Genomic DNA, 18,388 nt, shown 5'->3' with positions numbered 1-18,388 from the left:
GGGTCATGTAACCATAAATAACAGAGGATATATTTGAACAGCACCACAGTACTATAGTGGAGAAGGCAATGGCAACCCACTCCAGTACGCTTGCCTGGAAAACCCCACAGATGGAGGAGTCTGGTAGGCTGCAGTCCATGGAGTCGTGAAGAGTCAGACACGATTAAACGATTTCATTTTCATGCAATGGAGAAGGCAATGGCAACCCACTCCAGTGTTCTTGCCTGGAGAATCCTCATGGATGGAGGAGCTTGGTGGGCTGCCATCTATGCGGTCGCACAGAGTCGGACAAGACTCAAGTGACTTAGCAGCAGCAGCAGCACAGTACTATACTGCACATCTCCTATTAGTCTGAGAAATGTCATGTACCCCACTAATGGGCCCACCCATGTCTTTAGGCATCAAGTGATGACAGAGTTGAATTAGAAAAAGACTGAAGCCAGGTGAATTCTGAAAACATCATCTCAAGGAACTTTATGAAGAAAGAAGAATACTCAGAACAAGATCACTTAGATTCCTTTCAGAGTTACCACACTCCGTCTGCCCACCATTCTTCCTTCCTAGAGATCGTCACTTTCAGCATGCATCTGACCTCTTAATATTAGTCCTGGAAGCGAAGAGGGAAGTTGGCTTATGCAAGAGCACAGTGAATACTAACAAAATAACTCTGCTGAGTCCTATGCAAAAATTAATGCAAAGAAACTGTAAAATAGCATTTAGCACTAGCTGACACCCTGATGATCTAAAAAACTATATTCTGAAAGGAATCTGTGCATTACTCAGGAAGTCTTCTGAGTAGCAATAAATATTCATCTACGAACCTAACTCCATGGGTCATACCCTGAAAGATTAAAAGAGATAGTATGATTTACAGGAACACTTCTGGAGCCTGCTGAGACTGAAATATATACACTGAATCTATGACAGCAAGCCAAAAAAAAAAAAAAACATTTAAATGCAAGACTGCTCTCCCAAGACAAAGGTTAGGCTGGAGCCCTTAAATGCCTGTGCCAACACAAGAAATCAGCTTGTCAAAGTGCTCACATTAGGAGTAAAGTGACCCTCTTCTCTCTGAAGCTGGGAGAACTGAGTAACATACGACTGATAGAATGTCTCGTCTTCTGCACAAGGATGGAGGGGTGGGTTTGGAAATTTGTTTAAACCTTTTCCAATTTACACTGACAATTCTATAATGTGAAAAGCAGCTTCAATTCTGAATTATTTGGCCAGAGTCCATTATCAACACTCAGCACAAGAGAAATTTAAAAAACAGAAATGTCTCTGAAAAGTAATTTGACCACATAAAAAAAGTTGAAACATATTCCTAACTCTTCCAGTACTTCCACTGCTAGGCATCTCTCCTAAAGAAAAAAACTCATGATTGTTTAACACTCTATTCCTTGGGAACTGGTTAGATCCCTTGCACTAGGACCCTGGGCCTGTCAGCTCCTCCCCTGTACACATTGGTCCAGGTCTGTTGAGTAAAAAGTCACCAATTTCTCCAACTAGTTGGGCTTACCAATCTTTCCTTTCCACTCAGACATAAGCTATGCAGAAGCCCAGACAACAACTTTTCATTAAGTTTCTATCTAAAACTCTAGGCAAAGGTCACAGATCACTGAACAGAGAAGTGACGTAAGTCTGAGACATTTCATATAACAAGACAAAATCTTTCTTGGACTAAAGTTTAAATAAAAGCATCAAGATTCTTTTCCCATATAAGTTATTATAGAACATTCAGTGGAGTTCCCTATGATATTCAGTAGGTCCCCATATTTATCTGTTCTATATATAGTAGTATGCATATATATTAATCCCAGTCTCCCAATTTATCACTTCCCCCCACACTTCCCCTGTGGTAACCATAAGTTTGATTTCAAGATCTGTGAGTCTGTTTCTGTTCTGTAAATAAGTTCATTTATATCATTTTTATTAGATTTCACATTTAAGTGATATCATATGATATTTGTGTTTGTCTGGCTCGCTTCACTTAGCGTGGTATATGTATATGCATAATGATTCACTTGGCTGTACACCTGAAACTAACACAACATTGCAGGTGAGCTATATTCAAACATAAATAAACAACAGCACTAAGGCCAATTAACCCTACCCCATTGCTCACCCCTGTTACATTCTGCAATACCTCCAACTCTCTCATTTGCTTCTCCCGTCCTGTATTCACAGTGCTAGACTGCACTGGTTCTTCTTTCAGCTGTGCTTCTGTCCCCATACCCCTCTGCCAAGGCCCACTCAGCCAAACGACCCATCACACTCCACAAAAGCTCCTTAAATTGTAAAGAAACCACCCACAACCTAACTTCCTCCCTCAGCGTTCTCTCAACCGCCTCTGTTCATCAGCAGCTCTGCTTCCCAGCCACAGGTACCAAACTTGAGAGGGTGATGTTCATTCTCTCACTTCCTGGGAAGCTGGGAAAAGGGAATCAATATTTTCCTAAATTCCTTCTCACCACTAGGTCTTCACTCTCCTACTCTTATTTCAAAAGCTGACCTCTGTTATGATACCTCTCCTTTTATGGCCCACTTTACTAGCACCCCATCATTTTGAGCAAATAACCTTTCTTCTAAATGACAAAAAAAAAAAAAAAAAAAAACCCAAGGCCATAGGGTAAAAACTTCTTCAGATTCCAGTCCTTGAGGTACTAACAATACCTGTATTTGTGCTTTCCTTTCACTCTCGGCACCTGAGTCCGTGGAGAATATGAGCTTCCTTCTATCAAATGTTAAAGGTTAATCTCTCTAGATGTGCCATGTCCTCCTCTCCCTCCACCCTCTCCAGGGACTATGTTTAATCACCCACTTTCTAGCATCTACATATTCCTTTTCTGGATCTTTCTAGCATCTACATATTCCTTTTCTGGATCTTTCACACTTACAATCTGTGTGTGTGTGTGTATACACATATATACATCCCCTTGCCCCAGTCCTACAATGCCCTTCAGTTGTCTAGGTAACATGTATTCTTTCTGCCTCTTGTCATGATCAGGTTTCTCAAAACACTAGTCTACTCTTGAAGTGAAGTGAAGTGAAGTGAAATCGCTCAGTTGTGTCCGACTCTTTGCAATCCCATGAACTGTAGCCTACCAGGCTTCTCGGTCCATGGGATTCTCCAGGCAAGAATACTGGAGTGGCTTACCATTTGCTTTATCCAATTTCTGACTTCTGTTCAATTCTCAACCCACTACTCTCTGACTTCTAGTCTAATGAAACTGTTCTAAGCTTATCAAGGTCATCCATGTGATCAAGTCCGATGAAAACTTTCATTTTATCTACCATGACCTCTCTCTGTAGTATGTAACAATAATCTGTAATGATCCTTTTGTTCAAATGCTCTCTTCCCTTGGTTTCTATATCAACTTCCAGTTCATCAATTTCCTTCTACCTTTTGTTCACTCCACTTCACTGTTTTCTTCCTCCATTCATGCCCTTAATTTTCTTGCTTTGTGGGACTCCAATTTTGGCCCTGTTCTATTATCACTTGAGCCTTCCCTGGATGACTATTCAAATCCAGGAGTTTCACCTTCACTTGATCTTGTTCCCCAAGTACCCACATCAGGATAGACCTCAACACTAATCCTTGGAGACATGTATTTAATTAACTACATTTCACTCCATTGTTGTATGGATACTTGAACCCTCAACATGTCCCAAACTGAACTCATCATTTTCCTTTTGACTTGTTCATGCTCCTATAATCTTATGCCAAAGAATTAATGGTCCTGCTGCTGCTAAGTCACTTCAGTCATGTCCGACTCTGTGTGACCCCATAGATGGAAGCCCACCAGGCTCCCCCGTCCCTGGGATTCTCCAGGCAAGAACACTGGAGTGGGTTGCCATTTCCTTCTCCCATGTGTGAAAGTGAAAAGTGAAAGTGAAGTCGCTCAGTCGTGTCCGACCCATAGCGACCCCACGGACTTCAGCCTACCAGGCTCCTCCATCCATGGGATTTTCTAGGCAAGAGTACTGGAGTGGCTTGCCATGCCAAAGAATTAATGGTCCTGCTAGCCATCTAGTTGCTCCATTCAGAAACACAGGTCATCTCCTTCTCACTTCCCACATGTTATCAGCCAACAATTCCTGTAGCCCTTCCACTCTAAAGTCCAATCCTTCCTCAATTTGCCCTTGTGTATTTCTTGCTTGAGTTGTTAAATTCTTAATTAACCTCCATTATCTGATTAAAAACTCTATGTAATCCATTTTGCACACAACTGAGAGAATACAAAATTATATATACAGTACAATTTTAAGTATGGGAAATTCTCATAGTAATAGTTTAATATAGTGGGCTTTATCCAAAATATTTTTCTGCACTTTACAAATGTTCCACCCTAAACATGACCTGTTGTTGTTATTTTTAATAGAAGCTAAAAGAAAGCTACTTTATAATGTGAAAACGCAGAGAAATAATATCATACCATGCATCAGTGGTATATCGAGAAGACAACATTCGTGCGTATGCTGAAACCTTGGAAACAGCTTGAGTCCTGGAGAGTTGATATAGAGGCAAGTCTTCTTGCTCCCTTCTCTGAGCCACAACAGGAAGTTCAACAAGCAAGCCAGGACCCTGCCCATCATTTGGAATCATCATGCCTAAAGAGCAAAACCAGATGTTGGTGAGCACAGGGTACATTCATTCATTCTTCATTCAACAAAGAGTTACGGATATCTACACGGGCAGGCCCCTTTCAGGTAGAAGACTTATTTATACTAAAGTCAATAAGCAAAATATTTAACATGTCAGATGGCGGCAGTACTATGGTAAAAAAAATTCTGCAAGGAAGGGAAATATGGACTGCTCAGTGGAAGAGGGTTACAATGTTAAGCATGGCTTCAGTGAAAAGATATTATTTTAGCAATATGAATCTTTTATCAAAAGAATCTTTCTTATAAGTCAGAAAGAGAAAGACAAATACTGTATGGTATTACTTGTACGTGGAATCTAAAAATTACAACAAACTAACAAAACAAGAGTGATGCAGATTCACAGACACAGAGAACAAACTAGTGGTTACCAGTGGGGAGAGGGAAGCAGTGAGGAGCAGTATAGGGATACGGAGGGGGAAAGGGTTATTAATAATTAAAAAAAAAAACCACGAATCTCCTTTACGATGGAGATTATCTCCTTATCCTTACAAATTTTCCTTCGTCGATCTAGGCTGTCTCAATTACAGACAGACTAACATTTCACTGACTTAAAAAAAAATTGCACAGAAAAACAAATAATCAAATGAAAACACATTTTTGAAGGGGCTTTGTTCATAAATTCCAAAATTCTTTTAATTTGTTATCTTATTTAATTCTCACATTAAACTAGTTACAAGAGATACTAGCCATCGATATTTTACAGATGGGGAATTCCAGGCTGAGGAGTTTTGCCAATTAGAATGTGTGAATTTACCTAACATGTCATCTGTGTCACTTTCCCGTTACAGAAAAAAGGGATAACTAGGGCAGGGCTGTGCACACAATCCTATGGTACATGTTTAGAGACCTGCACCCAGGCTGGCATAAACCCATTCATTGCTCTTAGGATACACCTCAGTATCCATTACATCTAATCCATTACAAATTCCCAGCCAATCTTTCTTCATTGTGTTATACAAATATAAAAAATGGTATATGAAATGCCTCCCTTAAATCCATACATTTATAGTATATTTTGGAAATTTGGCTTATCAGAAAATTAAAATTGATCACTAGGAGATATAGATACTCTTCTAAAACTTCTCCTATAAGCATCACTTAAACTTTCCATTTCTTCATATTGAACAGATTTTCTAGTAAACTCACTTGTACTTCTGCTTTTTATTTTGTCTAGACACTTTGAATCAGGATCTAATCAGTTGGTAACACAGATTAATACAGTATAGGAAATACAGCAGAGAATCTGAAGCGGGGGTGAAAGGAACTGTAACACTCAGGTGGTATTAAAGGAAGTCTCAGGTGCCTCTCCCCCATCACCAGGCACCCCTCAGCCCATCCCCTGGGCCCACATTCATGCATGCAGTCAAATCCTTAGACGTGCACCACTACTCTAGCTCCCTATGTCTACCTCCTCCTCTAAGGAGGGGCTGGGTGGGATGGAGATTCTACAGAAATGGCCTAAAATGAGAGCTGAAAGAACAGAGAACTGGCTGTATTTGCAGAGCTAATTCCCATCCAGCTATACTGGTAAAGCAGCCTATTAAATTACAGCACTGAGTTTCATAGGATGCTGCAGTTCGTTTAAAACTTTTCACTACCTGCTCCACACAGGGGTGCCCATACCCTTTGCCCACTCCCCCTTGGCAGTGCTCAGGTACATCTCTCCTCTCTCACCGTGCTTGACATAGGTAACTTAACAGACCTGCTTGTCAGGGGCACCATGGTATCTGGGAGCCCGTAAAATAAATCATATCCTTTGGGGCCTATGCAGTTGTTAGGTAACAGCCACAACAGGAAAACAGGAAAGTTAAAAAAAAAAAAAAAAGTCCCTGGATAAACAGAAGTTAATGCTACCAGGGGAGGAATGGGAGTAATTTCCAAAAGGTCTATACTTAGTGAGGTGCAAGAAGAGAAAGACAAACAAAATAAAGGCAAGAAGAATCCGTTCAGAAAAGGGGTTGCTGTACAACTTAGCAACCAGACAAAAAAAAAAAAATAGGTAGGGAACTGGCATACTGATAAATCATGCCAGTTAAGTCATGCCAGTACTGGCATGCTGTTAAATCACCACACAGGAGCAGCATATCACCTTCTCGTGCAATAGTTCTTGAGCACCCACTATGGTAACATAATCAGATATAAGCCTTGCCCTCCAGAAGCTTATTGTAAGAGACCAATATGTGAATTCGCAAGTGTACCTGACTCTGGGTACAATGACAGAAATTCATTCAGGTTCACTGGAGGACCATTTTAGGTAGGGCCAATCAGACTGGGAAATAGAACTACTTTCTTTTTTTTTTTTTTTTTTTAGAACTACTTTCTGTCTTTGAGGATACCTGATTTAAGAGCTGACTCACTGGAAAAGACCCTGATCCTGGGAAAGATGGAGGGCAGGAAGAGAAGGGGGCGACAGAGTATGGGATGGTTAGATGGCATCAACACAAAGGACATGAATTTGGGCAAACTCTGGGAGATGGTGAAGGACAGGGAAGCCTGGCGTGCTGCAGTCCATGGGGTCACAAAGAGTCGGACATGACTTAATGACTGAACAATAATTTTAGATTAAGTACAGGGTGAAGAATAGCACTTTACATACAGGTTTTCAAAAATAACTTTTAATTTAATTGCTTATAAGTGACTCTTAAGGTCTCTGTTACTAACAGAGTAGTCAAAGGGCTACAGATTTGAAAAAGGCCTCATAGAACACTTAGCCCAATTGCACCATTTTACAGCTGCGGAAGTGGGGAAGCTTGGAGAACTGGGTGGTTTGCCTGGTGACATAGCAGATTAACGGCTTAGTACTGAGGGACCTGGGACTAAAACTATACTGACTCTGTATCAATAATTTCTCAGTTCACCCATGGCTAGCATTAATCCAAGTACTTACACCTGCCACACAGCATTCTGGCAGCTCTCAAAAATTTTTTTGCTATGAATGCTCAAAAATAAAGTCACTGATAGTTGAAAAATTTCCCAAAACACATGTGGTTGTGAACACTTTCCTAGTGAGGACAGGCCCAAGGTATACAAATGTAGCTAAATACCTAAAGCTATAATCTCCAAAAATAGAATCCAAGTGCCTTGCCAAATATTAGATTAAGGCAGTACAGTAGGTTGATTGATGGTTCACCTGGATATATATATCTGCCATAGAACCTATAAATGAGACCTTACATGGAGAAAAGGGCTTTGCAAATGTAACTAAATTAAGCATCTTGAGATGAGACAATCCAAGCAGGCCTTAAATCCAACAACAGGTGTCCTTATAAGAGACAAAAGAGAAGACATGGAGAAGAGGAGAGGGCCATGTGAGGACAGAGGCAGAGATTAGAATGAAGCAGCCACAAGCCAAAAGATGCTGGAGTCACCTGAAGCTGGACAGGGAAAAGAACAGATTCTTCCCAAGGCCTTCAGAAGTAAGACAGCATATTAATTTAGGACTTAGGGGCTCCAGAACAGTGAGAGAATTAACTTCTGGTATTCTAAGCCATCAGGTGTGTGGTAACTTGTTACAGGGCCCTGGGAAACTCATGCAGGCAGCAGAAGTCAGAGGAAATAACTTTGGAGTCACTTCAGTGATACCCAGAGGAGGGCTCAGAGGAAGGTTGAATCATCCCATGAGGACAAAGTCCCTTCCCCTATCTTTCTCCTAACTCCAATGTCCATCTTCACAAACACTCACCCCATATTTCCAACCCATTGCTTTCAATCCTGACAGTGTAAAACAGTGAATGGTTCTCAACCTGGGGCAATTCTGTCTCCCAAGGGACTTTTTGACAATGTCTGGAGACATTTTGATTTTGATCATGACTAGGAATGGGAATACCACTGGGATCTAGGGTGAGAAGGCAAGGAGGCTGCTAAACATCTGACAATGCACAGGGATGCTCTCCACAACAAAATTGTCTAGTCTGAAACAATGATGGATATTATTATAAATTATTAATATCAATGGTAATCAAACACATTAATTCATTCATTTGTGCCATAACTCTTCCTCAAGTATTTAATAGAGGGCTACAGAAATGTGGTGAATTTAAAAAACAAGACAAAAAACAGTATACAAGGAGAATTTTTGTGAAAAAAATTACATTTTTCTCCTAGCCACAATCAGTTATACATTATGAAAAATTGAATAGATTCACTTAATCTAAGATATTCAAAATTAACTATCTTAATTTTTTAAATTAACTGTTCATGATATATTCTGACTGGTAGGGAACTGGCAACTGTTATCATCTCATAGATGCCTTCAATCTTTAACAACATTAAAAGAACGCCATTGTTTTAGATTTTACTTGATAGAATGTTGAATTCATATAAAACAGTTACATAACTTTCTACAGTTATCTCTCTCTTCTAACAATATATTATCATATAACACAAGAACTACCCATAGAGAAAGTCTTTTCCTATAAGTAGAGTCAAAACAGGTGAAAAGTGAAAGTGAAGTCGCTCAGTTGTGTCCTACTCTGCGACTCCGTGGACTGTAGCCCACCAGACTCCTCTGTCCATGGGATTCTCCAGGCAAGAATACTGGAGTGGGTTGCCATTTGAAGGACAGCATAAATCCTGAACAATGGCTCTATAAATCCCAATACTTTGAAAGAACTTACCAGTCTCCCCTAGGAAATCTTAATATTACAATGACATTTGATATTGCAGTGTTGGATAAGGAAAGATTACTTTTTAAAGTCAAGTTTTCAAAAATATATAACAATCAATATGAGAAGAGGCAAGGAGAAGCACTATACTTTTAGGAATCTTTAATGGAAACTAAGTTATTAATGTACCAAAATTGACTGTAATATATGGCTATAAAAATGTTTCATAAATGTTTAAAATATGTCTCTCTTTATTAATATTTAACAACCCCATTCAATGAGCTAACAGTATCACTTAATAGCATCAGAGATTTTAATATATATTAGTAGAGGCTTATTTCATATTCAGTATATGGCACTAGTTTTAGTTGTAATCCACATAGCTAATAAAAAGCAAAATGAGGCAGGGAAAAATGCAGCCCTCACAGAAAGCAGAATCTGAAAACTCTAAGTTGAAATATGAGTCACATTACTTTTCCAGATATTTTGAAACAGATTAATAAGTAGATTTCGATTCAAAATATTATAATGAAAATATGACAGTAAAATTCATCATTTGTACAAATAATACTGAAAGACTGCAAAGTAATATAACTTGTGTTTATGAGAAATTAAAATCACAAACCTAAATCCAGGCTACTCTTTGTTAATGAATTAAGATTTTCCAGATCATCAAACCTGCCTTGTTGAGTGTTTCCTTCAGTTGAGGGTATGGAGGAGAGGGAATCGATGCCAAAGTTCTCTTTCATCTCGAGAGGAAGAAAAACAGAAATGCATTAGCACTTTATGATAAAATGTGGAACGCCATAATGTCATTCAATCCAGATCATAATGATAATGGAAAACTGGCCCTGCAAACAGGCCTTCTCAAGTAATGTTTTATACTGTGGTAAGCAGTTACAAATGCTAGTAACTTAATATCTGCAAGAGAACAGGCTAGTAAAAATCTGTTTTTTCCAAACACTGGATTTTTTACCAAAAAAAATTATTTTATAAACATTAATAAATGCATTCAAATAAACATTCACCAAGGTAGAAGAATAAACTATCAAGGCAAGCAAGGTCAATGGTTGATACACGTTACATTCTGGATCATGCTGGATCACAACTTAAATAGCTTCGCTGCTGATCTGGAAACACCTGGTGAATTTTCACAGCCTTTAGAAACAGCTGGTGAATTTTCATAGTTCTAAGCCTTTGCTATGCCCTCCCTTACACTCTTATCTACCTAATAAACAACCTGTTCCCTGAACCTAAAACCCACAGATAAGCACAGTCAGTAGTTATTACGCTTTCCCTGTCTTCCTTTTGTACACATGTCTTTTATGGTTTTCTAAAGTTATAATCTTCCAGACATACAATTTTCACTGATGTATTTTATTATATTAAAAAGATATTTATATGTATGAAATTAAATTGCAACATATGGCCACCACAGACATATACCTTCAATCAGGGGTTCCCAACCTCTAGGATCTAATGCCTGATGATCTGAAGTTGATGTAATAATAATACAAATAAAGTGCACAATAAATGTAATACACTTGAATCATCCTGAAACCATTCCCCCACCACGGTCCATGGAAAAACTGTCTTCCACAAAACCACTCCCTGGTGCCAAAAACATTGGGGACCACTGCCTTAATTCTTCTAAGGTTAATAGCACTGTGTTATTCTCTGTTGTTGGAAATTTAGGTTGTCCAAAACAAAAATATAAATTTTATTTTTTACAATAGTCCACATTTTTTCATGATTATATGGGTCACATTTCAATAGTAAGAAAAAGACCTCTCATAAGCGGATGTACCAAATACTGCTAGATTTTATCAAATAGATTATGAATATAATTGAGTAAAAACTATATCAGATACCAAAAGGAGCCCAGAGTACATTCAACTCAAATATTAAATAGAGGTGAGAGGGAAATATGACTAGTTAGTAGTCTAGAATAAAACAAGAACTCCTTAGAGCAGAGGAGGAGATGGGAGCCACTGTGTATTTAAAAAGAAAAAATTTACAATCATTTTTGAACCATTTGGTTATTTTAATTAATGGCAATTATGACTGAAGAATAAGAATTGACACCTAAATCTGAGGTTTCAATACAGTAGATATGAAAGGTTAGACCTATAGAAAAATCAATTCAATTTTTTTCCTAAATAGCGGAGACAATGAGAGCATAAATTTAGTCTCAGACAAAAAGAATCAGATATTTTCAAAAAGAGAAAAGGAGTTAGACATTTTTCCAAAGAATATTTGAAGATGGCCAATAAGCATGTGAAAATTTGCTCAATGTCACTAATAGAGAATTACAAATCAAAACTACAGTGAGTTACCACTTCACACCTACCTAAAAAAAAAAGAAAACAAGTGTTAGTGAGGATGTGGAAAAATTAGAAAATCCGTGCATTGCTGGCAGGAATGTAAAATGGCACAGAGGCTATGAAAACAGTACATGATTCTCCCCAAAATTAAACAGAATTACCACATGACCTGGCAATTTCACTTCAGGGTGTGTACCCCCCAAAATTTGGTTTTGAACAGATGTTTGTATAGCAGTGTCCACAGCAGCACTGTTCACAATAGCCAAAGACAAACAACCCAGAAGTCCATCAATTGATGAACAAGCAAACAAAATAGGGTATATACATTCAATGGAATGCTATTCAGCCTCAAAAAGGGAGAAAATGCTGACATGCTACATGAATGAACCTGAAGACATCACGCTAAGTGAAATAAGTCAGACACAAAAGACAAATATTGTATGATTCTATTTACATGAGGTTCTCTGAACAGTCAAATTCTTAGACACAGAAAGTAGAACTGTGTTTGCTGCCAGCAGATAAAGGAAAAGGAGAATGAGCAGTTTATTGTTTACTGGGTACAGAGTCTCCATTTGGGAAGATGTAAAAATTCTAGAGATGGGTGGTCGTAATGGTTCTTCAATAATGTGAGTATATTCATTCCATGACAACTGTAAGCCTAAAAACAGTTAAAATGGTCAACTTCATATAATGTATATTTGATCACAACTAAAAATAAAGAACCAGATCTATCAACCTTGATGCTTTTATCCTTCAACTAAAATGGAGTAAGAGAGTGGTGGAGAAAGATAAGCTTATAATCTGTTGGGTGCTATTTGCACTCCACAAACATAGCTATACTTGTAGCCCAAAATAGATATTATCAAATATAATGAAGACAGAATGATAATGTTTCACTGCCTTCTAGAGGACACCCTCTAAAAAGAAGAGTACCGGGAACTGCATATTTGTAAGGCATGTGACTGTGTTTTTAAAATCGACTCACCCAGAGCTGGATTAAATAATAAAGGATCACCATGGAGTCCACCATAATGACAGTAAGACAAATAAAGATCCAAGCCCATCCTGATCATGTGGGCACAGCTAATACAGAGGATCAGGATATTCCACCCAGAAATATGCCCCTTTGGCAGAGAGATTATTCTGAGCTGAAGAAAAGAAGAGACACAGAAAAGTTTCCTATCCTCTCCTGGTTCTCAATCACCAAAGACGACTCTACTCTTTCCACCTCAGAGACGACACTAAGAGAAATGTGTATGACAAACATTACTAAAACAACCCTTATGTTCCGTCAATTTCCCCCATAATATTTACCTTCACACAGTAGCTACCCCTGAAAGCCTGAATCCCTTTCCCTCTATCTTGACACTCGTCTACAAATGTACGGTCCTTCATTAAGATGCTACATAAGCCCAAGTTCTAACCCCTGCTTTGAGTGACCTATCACTGAGCTTCTCCTGGGTGTGTGCATGCTTCAGGTGTTAATAAATTGTTTTTCTTCTGATAATCTGTCTTTTGTCAGTTTAATTTCCAGGGCCCCAGCCAAAGGAACCTAGGAAGGTAAAGGAAAACGTTTTTCTTTCCTCACCTACACTCATCACTGTGGGATATGGATGGGAAATGGGGAAAATAGTTAATGCCCATATATCCAGAAAAACTATAATTCAAAAAGATACATGCATCCCTATGTTCATAGCAGCACTATTCACAATAGCCAAAACATGGAAACAACCCAAATGTCCATCGACCGATGAATGAATAAAGAAGATGTTGAGATATATACAATGGAATACTACTCAGTCATAAAAAAGAACAAAATAATGCCATTTTCAGCAACATGGGTGCAACTAGCAATTATCATACTAAGTAAACACCTTATGGTATCACTTACATGAAATCTAAAATATGACACAAATGAACCTATCTATGAAACAGAAACAGAATCATGGACATAAAGAACAGACTGGTGGTTGCCAACGGGAATGCAGTTGGGGAAGAGATGACCCTCCTCCTGGTTGAAGTCAGCAGATGTAAGCTTTTATATATGAATGGATAAGCAACGAGGTCCTATTCTACAACACAGAGAACTACATTTAATATCTTATGATAAACCATAATGGAACAGAATAGTTAAAAACGTGACAAGGAAGCCTGGCATGCTGCAGCCTATGGGGTCACAAAGAGTCAGACACCACATAGCCACTGAACAACAACAACATATGTATAACTGAATCATCTTGCTGTACAGCAGTAATTAACACAACCTTGCAAATCAACTATACTTCAATTTAAAAGAAACAGTTAATGCCCCAAAGCAGGAACGGATAATTACTTAAAGTAAATACTGTTTAGGTAAGACACATTAGGGCTAAGGCAATCTTAATCAATGCCAGTTTAAGGAGCCTATAGTAGAATCAGAAAGCTGGGAAATCTGACGAAGTTAGTAACTAGGATGTGTGTCCTTCAAACTGTGAGCACTGAATGATGTTTAAACAAGCTTTATAATGAGCTTGATAAATAATAGAGGAAGTGGCTACACTGTGGATTGATTGGGTCATCAATATAAACTTATGAGAGGAATTTTTAAAAAACCTAACGTTATGCAATGATATTTGAAATAAACTTTTGACTGATAGTATGGATTAAAAAGTTACTATATCTCAAACAACGTAGATGGAAATGAAGATGGTATGGTTGGAAAACAGTGTTGAAAGATCAAAAAGTGACTCTAGTAATAATGTAGACTCTGACATTAAATATGCATTGAAGGAATATGAGTAAAATTCCATCATTAAATGCAAGAACAGGCAAACACCTGATATTTTACAGGTTTTAAAATAGGGACACTTAACTAAATATATAAAGTAAACATTATGAATATACTATTCATCTATATTTCTAAAAGTTTATATATTAAAATGGGACTATATTTCAGGTTGCCTTATATTTGAGTAAATGGAAAATTTTATTTTTATAGAAGAAAACAGATATAACAAGAGTATTTATTTATATATTCATAATATGCTCCATAAAACTAAATATTCTGTTTGAGGTCAAGCACTTAACAGACACAGGAGTGGGACTGAATGGGACTGGCAGAGATAGAAAGAACCAGTGTCAACAGCAACACACCAGGTGATTCTATGTCACCTCTTCCCACATGATTCACATAATTCCAAAACATCTGTTCTCTGGTAGACTGCCCAGAGTCCAGTATCAAGGGTAATCCTCAAGGGTTCCTTAAATACATAAATATAGCATCTTGCATAGCAGAGAGGCCCAAAATGAAATGAAAAGGGGAGAAAGGTCGAAGGGAGGCAAGAACAAAACCCAGCTCTATCTGCCCTTGTGAGAAAACAAACAAAGGCCACCGTGCACATCACTGCAGGGGAGTTGCTGACCTCACTGAGGAGGGCCCCGCACTGTTCCAAACATGCTGCTATGTACTCCATACAGAAAACTTTCTCTTCATTTGCTTGGAAGTTAATTTGGGTCAGGAAATAAACAAAAATAAAATATTAAAAACATCCCTACTGAAAGATCCCAGTTGGTGGCCAGTTAACCCTAATTTTATTTTTAAAAATAAGCTTATTGGTGAATTAATAGCAAGAGCAAACCTAGTAGATATAATGCTTTCCTGCCAAGTTGTCCGCAGGCAGTATCACAAATTAAAGAGAATTTTCTAGAGTCCAGTGACTTTCTATTTAGTATTACATATAATACAGAGGACAGTGTGGATAAGCAAGACAGAAATAACAAATCTTTTAATCAATTTTGCCTTGATTTTCCTTGACAAACATGTTATGTGAGAAATACAAAGCTATATCTCCCTGAGGGGATTTTTTTTTTTTTTTTAATCACAAATGATGAAAGAACTCCTCCTTGGAATGGGTATCAGGAGGAAAACATCACTAAAAAAGCAAGGTTAAAAACAACAACAACAAAAACCACATCATAACAGCAAAGCAACTGTAGCTTATTGACTCCAACTAGAAGTTTACAATAAAGAAATGATGAGCTTTTACTTAAAACCAACACTCCATATGATACATTTTTGAAAAAAAAATGTCCAGTGATGAAAAGATCCATTAAATTGTGTTTGTGTGTTTAAAAGTTACATGACGGATGGACAGAGATGGGGAGGGGAGGAGTCGGGAAGGATGTGGAAGATGCATTCTAATCCCTTACCATCTCTTCGGGGTTACAGCCGCACTGCTGCATGTCCTGAGGGTACATGCTCATCATGCATCCCGCTTCTTGAGGTTCGGGCAGTTCACAGTCCGGGAACCACTGTGTACCAAAGTGAACCTCCTTCATGGACGCAACAGGAGCAACCTCTTGAATGTGTGATGAGGGATACGACTGCAGGGACTGAAGTTGGTCTTGATAGAGCTCATATTCTTCATCAACAAGCATTTCTCTTTCTTCACCCATCTCCTGCAACCTAGGGACCATAAATTCACGCATTTCCCAGGTCTCCTTGCTATTATCTATCTCTTTTTGTTGGGAGTGGAAAGCCTTTCCCAAATCTAGAAATGGCTCATCCACAAACTCTTCTTTAAAATAGGGTTCATCTCTAAATTCCTGTGAATAAAAATTGCAAAACAAAACAAAACTTTAAATTCTGTCTTAAAGCTGCACTCTACACATTAACTAGAAAATTAACCCCTGGCATAACTGCAGTAACGATATTATATGCCAATGCATGGTTAACCCAAACAGCTCTCCATTAAAATAGAGGAGAATATAACCTTACTGCCACACAAACCTCAACCTGGAAAAGAAACAACAAAAGAGGCAACAATCTGCCTTTGGCAAGGTGACTGAGTACTCTAAAAGGTTCGTTACACATTAACCACCTGAAAATTCTCAGAAGCAGTTTTGTTAAACTTCTACACTGAATGTTTAACTCATGCATCTCATATAAAAAGCAATACATAAGTATGGATGTACTTCATACCATCTCAGAAGAAAGCAAACACTTAAAAGTCAGGATTATAAGATTTATGTATATCAGATTTATGTAACTCAGAAGAAGTTCATGGCTCTTTGAATGTTTACAAAACCTTCTCTATAAACTAAAGATATAAGGAATATGTGCAACTACTTTGAATATGACTCTTGTATAATACACTATTTAACAAAAGTTGATTTTTGCATTTGCATTAATAATATAAAACAAAAAAGAATGAATACAGTATGCTCTTCAATTAATTCAAACTTCACTAATCAAAAGAGGAAGACTATAGAACTAAAGCTAGATAGTCCCCACACATGAGCAGAAATTTTGTTGAGTTCTTAGGAACACTTGAAGAATATAAGAATCTGCTGAGCCTTTGACCTAACTTCAAGGGACCTGAGGGTGCTAAGTACAATAAGGTCCAATTCCCTCTGAAGGATCAATGACGTTTCCTATTTTAAGTTCTATTCATTAAATATCAATAAATGTACATTCGTGAAAAGAATCTACACCTTCCCATTGCTTCCTCACTTGCAGCTAGACATCATTGCAGGGACGTTTTTAAGTTAATATAGTAAGGCAAATACTGTAACCTAGTTATTTAAAAAAAGAAAAAACTGTATTTAGAAGGTATATTTAAACATGTCACACAGTTAAGAAATTGTAACAAAAAAATGTATAAACTGAAAAAAATATATAATGGACACCACAGGACTACATATCAGGTTTAGACACTGTCAACAAACTATGCAAAGAATATCAAAAGACAGTTATTATCAAATTAAGAAAAACCATACTCTGCTAAAAGCAAAATAAACACAATTCACTTTAAGAATGAAAAAGGAAAAGTTTCAAAATATACTTTCTAATATCAAAGCATAAAGTAAGGTTTGACTAAATAATTCTTTAGAAAGTATTCAATAAGAAGTTCTTCTGGGGGCAAAAAAGAAGTTCTTTAGTAGAGCTCTTGTTCTACAGCATTTTTAAATGCAGGTCTATTTTCAAAATTCTCTCTACTCTCAAAATTTTAAGAGTGTATTAGTGATATAAAGTCAGGTATGTTTGTTCTTTGAAATGCCTAAAAACCAAGCCGATGTCATTTATGGAGGCAATGGGATACAAAAGAGAAGAGATTTCAGTTAAAAAAATTTTTTTGAAGGGGGAAACTATTTAATTTGTATCTATTTAGCCAAGACAGTAAGAACAAGCTTTTGTCTTCTTTATAATAGCAACCATTTAAATGGGGAAAAAATGTACTAAATACCTGGGGTGCTTCAAGTATTAAAGATGAATTTATATCATGAATTGTTCCTGAAATTTCAGTCTTGTCTTCATTATTGCTTGAAAGTAAAATGCAACTTTCTTCCTCTTTATCACCTTCCTGAAAACAGAAGCATTTAAAAAAAATTTTTAGCATGATTGAAGAATTGTTTTGTAAACCATGAACCTATTTTTTATTGACGTCTAACTGACATACATGGAGAAGGCAATGGCAACCCACTCTAGTACTCTTGCCCGGAAAATCCGATGGACGGAGGAGGCTGGTAGGCTGCAGTCCATGGGGTCGCAAAGAGTCGGACACGACTGAGCACCTTCACTTTCAGTTTTCATATTCATGCATGGGAGAAGGACATGGCAACCCACTCCAGTGTTCTTGCCTGGAGAATCCCAGGGACAGGGGAGCCTGGTGGGCTGCCGTCTATGGGGTCGCACAGAGTCGGACATGACTGAAGCGACTTAGCAGCAGCAGCAGCAGCAACTGACATACAACATTATATTAGTGTTAAGTATACAATATAATGATTTGGTATATGCATATGTTGCAAAATAATCAC

General features: G+C 37.8%; 1 protein-coding gene across 4 annotated transcripts in view; it reads right to left on the bottom strand.

Moving 5' to 3' along the window:
• Positions 1-18,388, bottom strand: part of PATJ (PATJ crumbs cell polarity complex component) — a 385,356-nt gene that overhangs the window by 253,593 nt on the left and 113,375 nt on the right. For 3 of the 4 annotated variants that reach the window (XM_055402500.2, XM_055402504.2, XM_055402503.2), the window contains exons 19-22: positions 17,818-17,934; positions 15,782-16,177; positions 9,895-10,018; positions 4,437-4,611 (exon numbers count right to left, since the gene is read on the bottom strand). In XM_055402500.2, the coding sequence (XP_055258475.2) occupies positions 4,437-4,611; positions 9,895-10,018; positions 15,782-16,177; positions 17,818-17,934 (812 nt within the window). The remainder of the gene's footprint in view (positions 1-4,436; positions 4,612-9,894; positions 10,019-15,781; positions 16,178-17,817; positions 17,935-18,388) is intronic. The other variant, XM_055402502.2, reaches the window with a different exon arrangement.

Source organism: Moschus berezovskii, chromosome 4 (assembly GCF_049115385.1).
Source record: "Moschus berezovskii isolate FMDL1 chromosome 4, NW_MosBer_1.0, whole genome shotgun sequence".
Taxonomy (NCBI): Eukaryota; Metazoa; Chordata; class Mammalia; order Artiodactyla; family Moschidae; genus Moschus; species Moschus berezovskii.
Note: the sequence above shows the minus strand (reverse complement) of the source record. Positions and strands in the feature narration are given on the sequence as shown.